This window comes from Mytilus trossulus, chromosome 1 (assembly GCF_036588685.1).
Source record: "Mytilus trossulus isolate FHL-02 chromosome 1, PNRI_Mtr1.1.1.hap1, whole genome shotgun sequence".
Taxonomy (NCBI): domain Eukaryota; kingdom Metazoa; phylum Mollusca; class Bivalvia; order Mytilida; family Mytilidae; genus Mytilus; species Mytilus trossulus.
In genome coordinates, this window is record NC_086373.1 from 53,754,177 (window position 1) to 53,758,885 (window position 4,709).

At 32.5% G+C, this 4,709-nt stretch overlaps 1 protein-coding gene across 1 annotated transcript; it reads left to right on the forward strand.

Moving 5' to 3' along the window:
- Positions 1-978: 978 nt before the first annotated feature.
- On the forward strand, positions 979-3,071 carry LOC134708618 (cholecystokinin receptor type A-like). The gene has a single exon (XM_063569268.1). It carries the CDS (start codon positions 1,377-1,379, stop codon positions 2,796-2,798), a length of 1,422 nt encoding a protein of 473 aa, XP_063425338.1. The 5' UTR covers positions 979-1,376; the 3' UTR covers positions 2,799-3,071.
- The last annotated feature ends 1,638 nt before the right edge of the window (positions 3,072-4,709 follow it).

A 4,709-nucleotide genomic window follows, 5' to 3' on the forward strand; every position in this document is an offset into this window, starting at 1 on the left:
AATGTCATCTTGAGTAATACAAATGGGATTCCAAGGAATTTCACAGTTCAGCGTCACTGATGAGTCTTTTGTTTTTTAGACGAAACGCGCGTCTGGCGTATATACTTAATTTTGTCCTGTTATCTATGATGAGTTTATTTATCTCCTTATGCGAAAACACGTCTTCCATGTATTTCTGAATATTCGTTTGTGGACAACTTCATTTTTTAAAGTATCCATGACGCATGATGTAGTAGCATCACGCTCACATAATGTCGAAGCTGCCCAAGCGGCATCTCGAACCTTATTCTTAAATATTGATTTTTTAGACTTAAATGATGATTAAAAATTTATGCTTTTATTCGGCCAAAATCTGCCATGATATTTAAATTCAAAGGAAGAATGTTTTATATAGATAAAAATGTTTTATATTTTTATCGAGCTGTCCTTTTTTATGTAAAAGTCTCTCATAACTCTTTTGAGAGTGGCTCTCGAATGTTTTTAAGATTGTTTTGTACTTTTAATTAAAACATGTTGTATATATATATTGTGTTCATGTTTGTATTGTACATGTAGAGAGGTGAGACTATAATAAAATATTTGATTTGATTTGATTTGATTTGATTCTTAAAAGTAAAAAAAAAAACCAAATACAATGCTATCTAATTATCTCTTTTAAATCATATTTAATTGATATAGATAATAAAAAAAACCCGAATATACATATACAAATTAAAATAATATCTGTCTTTATAAAAGTTTATACATATAGATGTATAGTTAGTGTCAGGTCGGGTGGAAATTGCGAAATATGAATAAACCATTTCTAGCAAAAGTTTCATACGATGTAGACGGATCTTAAAATGACAGAACAAGATATTTTATAATATTTATCCGGTTTAACGACAGTTGAAGTTATTTTTTCTTAATCTGAAGATGACGTGATGTCAAAAAGTGATATCCTGAATTAAGTTCAATTATAAGTAGTTAAACGTCACATTTTATACATTTGTTTTACATAACTTACAATTTTCATTTATACATTCTATATATTAACCAATGTATACTCTGATGTATTAGGTGGGTTATACTTTACCAATTTCTTGAGGATAGGCGATACATCTAGTTTGATAAGTATGGATTATTTATATACTGGAGTGGTTTAATTGTTGGAAAAGAAGAAACTGTATGGGACTCGAAAAAGTACAGACCAGCTGCGATCATACTGCATCATAAAACAAATTCCAGGTTGAACACTCAAAGACAATCAAATGAAAGAAATGCAGAAATAGTGTCAGTGAAAAAAACTAAACACATTGGCATCATGAGAGGCGGTCTTATAGTCGTGTAATATGAAGCATTCTATTCTAAAACACACAGATATGTGAAAGTGTTAAATGACTAAAATGTCAAATCTAACATACATCAGCAATGTGACAAGAAATAGCACCGACACATACATCATCAATGTAACAAGAGCTATTAATGACACCAAGGCATCAATTATACAAAATTTAAACGATAACGAGGCTGCGGTACTTCTTCCTGTTATTGTATATGTTTTCATTCTTATGTCAGCAGGAATTTTCGGAAATCTAATAGTTCTATATGTTTACAAATTTAGATTTCGACGATCAAGTTCTCGAGCTTTTATATTGTGTCTCGCCATTTTAGATTTAGTCACGTGCTTGTTTGGAATGCCTTTCCATGTGATCGATATGAATTTTCCGTACTTGTTTGTTTGGGACGTGCCGTGTAAAGTTCTCTACTTTCTTCTGTCATCAACAATACATGCGTCTACATTTATATTGGTTCTTATTTCAATTGAACGTTACAGAAAGATATGTCTTCCTTTTGAAAAACAAATTTCTGACATTGGAACAAAAGCAATATGTACTGCGTGCATTATGGGTGCGTTCATACTGTCTACGCCGATATTATTCCTTTATGGTGTTGCTTCATTTGATACTGGTGTATCAAATACAACCGGTTATGAATGTTACATATCCAATGATTTCAGCGAAAGCATTTTTCCTTTAATATATGATGTGGTGACTATTATTTTATTTGTTGGTTCTACAAGTACACTGACTGTTTTGTACACTCGCATTGGCATAAAAGTATGGCGTAAAGGGACATTTCAAGGAAACAAAACTAAATGTAAAAATGGGAAACAAGCATCAGAAAATTCAAAGCAATCTCAAGGTGAAAAAGTGATTGAAACGTCATTCACTAACAAAACAAAACAGCCAAATAAGCATCTGGTAAACACTAGTAATACCTTTGATGAATATTCAAATATTTTGATAAATTCTCCCAAGCTTCGGAAAGATCTAAGCAAGAAAACTGAAACCCGGATGGATATAAGGCGATCAAGTTTAAGACTAAAATGGCCGGAAAACAAACGGTCAAGTTTTAGGAAAAGTTTTAGGGCAAGCTTTTTTTCAGGAAAATCGATTTCGGAAGAAAGTAGTTCAGAATCATTCACTTCAACTCTTGAACGGAAATCAAAATTTGTGCGTGAAGGAATACGAATGACAAACAAATTTTCCAAAAAGCAAAGACGTTCATTGCGCATAACCGGGATGTTGTCTCTTATAACTGTAGTTTTCGTAATCAGTTTTTTGCCATATTTAGTAATATCAATTTTGAATGGTCTCGAAGAAAATTTTTGGGAGAACATGACTAACAATAAACTTCTAATTTACAACTTTCTTTTGAGGACCTATTTTATAAACAATATGGCTAACCCTATAATATACGGATTTCTTGATGAAAAATTCAGATCTGAAGTGCGAAAGATGTTCAAGTGCTGTTAAAATAATGTCACATTACAGCAAGACCTGTTAAAAAGGTCATATCTGCTTAGCGAAGCATGTCTTGGCAGGTCATTCCTTTTCTGTACCATTTTATTTAATCATTGCATTTTGAACCTCTTGTCCAATGTCATGGATTCTATAAAATAAATTTTCCTACTCACTAGGGTGACCTTTATACAAGGTAAAGATGCATTTGAAATCAGAATTGTATTAGAATGTCGAAGCCAATGTTTATTTTTTTATATGTTGCCTATTAAATGTGAAATAAGAAGATTGCACAAGTGTTATTTTGTCATTATTAATTTGCTATGCATTTGAGGAATAATCTGCAACAGACCAACAATAAAATCGCTGTAATTTGATACATTGCTTATTATTATTTCTTAGTAGTATTCTGATGCGGAATTACCTTATACCCTGATGCATCTCTTTTCTATCGGAGGAGTAGGGATAGTCAGCACTTTATTTAACCCAGTATTAGAAAATTAAAACAACTGCATCACATATACGAAATGCTGAATTAGTTTTCGCTATTGAATTGTTTTATATTTTTCATGTCGGGGCATTTTATAGCCGACTTTATGGAATGGATTTTTCATTTGAAGGTCGTATGGTTGCATATAATTGCTTACATCCACTTCATCTGATCTTTGGTGGATAGTTGTATCATTGGCAAGCGTACCATATCTCCTCATTTGTATAAGCGAACCAAAAACATAAAAAGGTAAATGTGAAAATAATTGGACCAAACAGCCGAAACTGTGTAAACATACTTGACAGTAAAACAACTGATAAAAATATTTAAACGAAATTAACATATAAATTAATCTAACAAAAAACCCTATTTAAAACAAACTGTAGTTGATAGAACGTACAGTTTGTGGCAATAACTAATTTCATTTATCCTGCAATTGGGTGTCCTACTATACAGATACAGCCCTACAGATATCGCTATGTTGTATCTGTATACTATACAGATATATCACTTTAAAGCTCCGTCCACTGCCGGACTGAGTATTGTTTGAACCTGTGTGACCTCAGAATTTGTATTCCAGTTGCATTCCAATTACAATGACAATTGTCGATTTCAAATGATTATATTACAAAATCAACCATGTCAATTTCAGCATGCATGTTCAGTGAATGTCAAGTCTGAAGTGTAGGACAACTCGTACACTTCTGTTTCAAATTTGACAATGTTTTTTTATTTGTTTTTACTGTTGAAATTAGTTGTAATGTTAGAAAAGATAATTATTCACCTTCAGCGATGTATTATTTATTGTTGACCATTTGAGATTCTTTTTTTTGCGAACCCGTCTTCAGCGTAATGGGTGATTTTGATATTACTACGCGGGCCTCAAGGGATTACAAATCGAAAACAAATGCTAGATAATATGTTAGTTTAAATTGTGTCTTTAAAAACACAAACAATATACAGAATTAATTGCAGGATAAAGACAATAACTGTTTATAGTGTCTTTAAATATCAGCTGTATTTGTACTCGGCTTGAAACAGGTGTAGTAGCTCGCTAAAAGCTCGCATACACCTTGTTTCCTAGCCTCGTACGAATACAGCTGATATTTAAAGACACTAAACAGTTATTGTCTATTTATCCTGCAATTGGGTGTTCTTAAAGCTCCGCCCACTGCCGGACTGAGTATTGTATGAACCTGCGTTACCTCAGAACGTGTATTGCAGCCGCATTCCATTATGACGTATCAATTGCGAATTAACGATTACTTATATACGAATCATACCAAATTACTGATAACAAACACATATGAACAGCAATCTTTTCTACGATGACAACTATCGATTTCAAAACTTGATGTGTATGATTGTGTAACAAAAACAACCATGTCAATTTCAGCATGCATGTAAAGTGAATTTCGAGTCTGAAGCGTAGGACA

Bases quoted from the DNA above. Each gene is read 5' to 3' on its own strand.
- LOC134708618 (XM_063569268.1), top strand. From the start codon at position 1,377: ATGACTAAAATGTCAAATCTAACATACATCAGCAATGTGACAAGAAAT.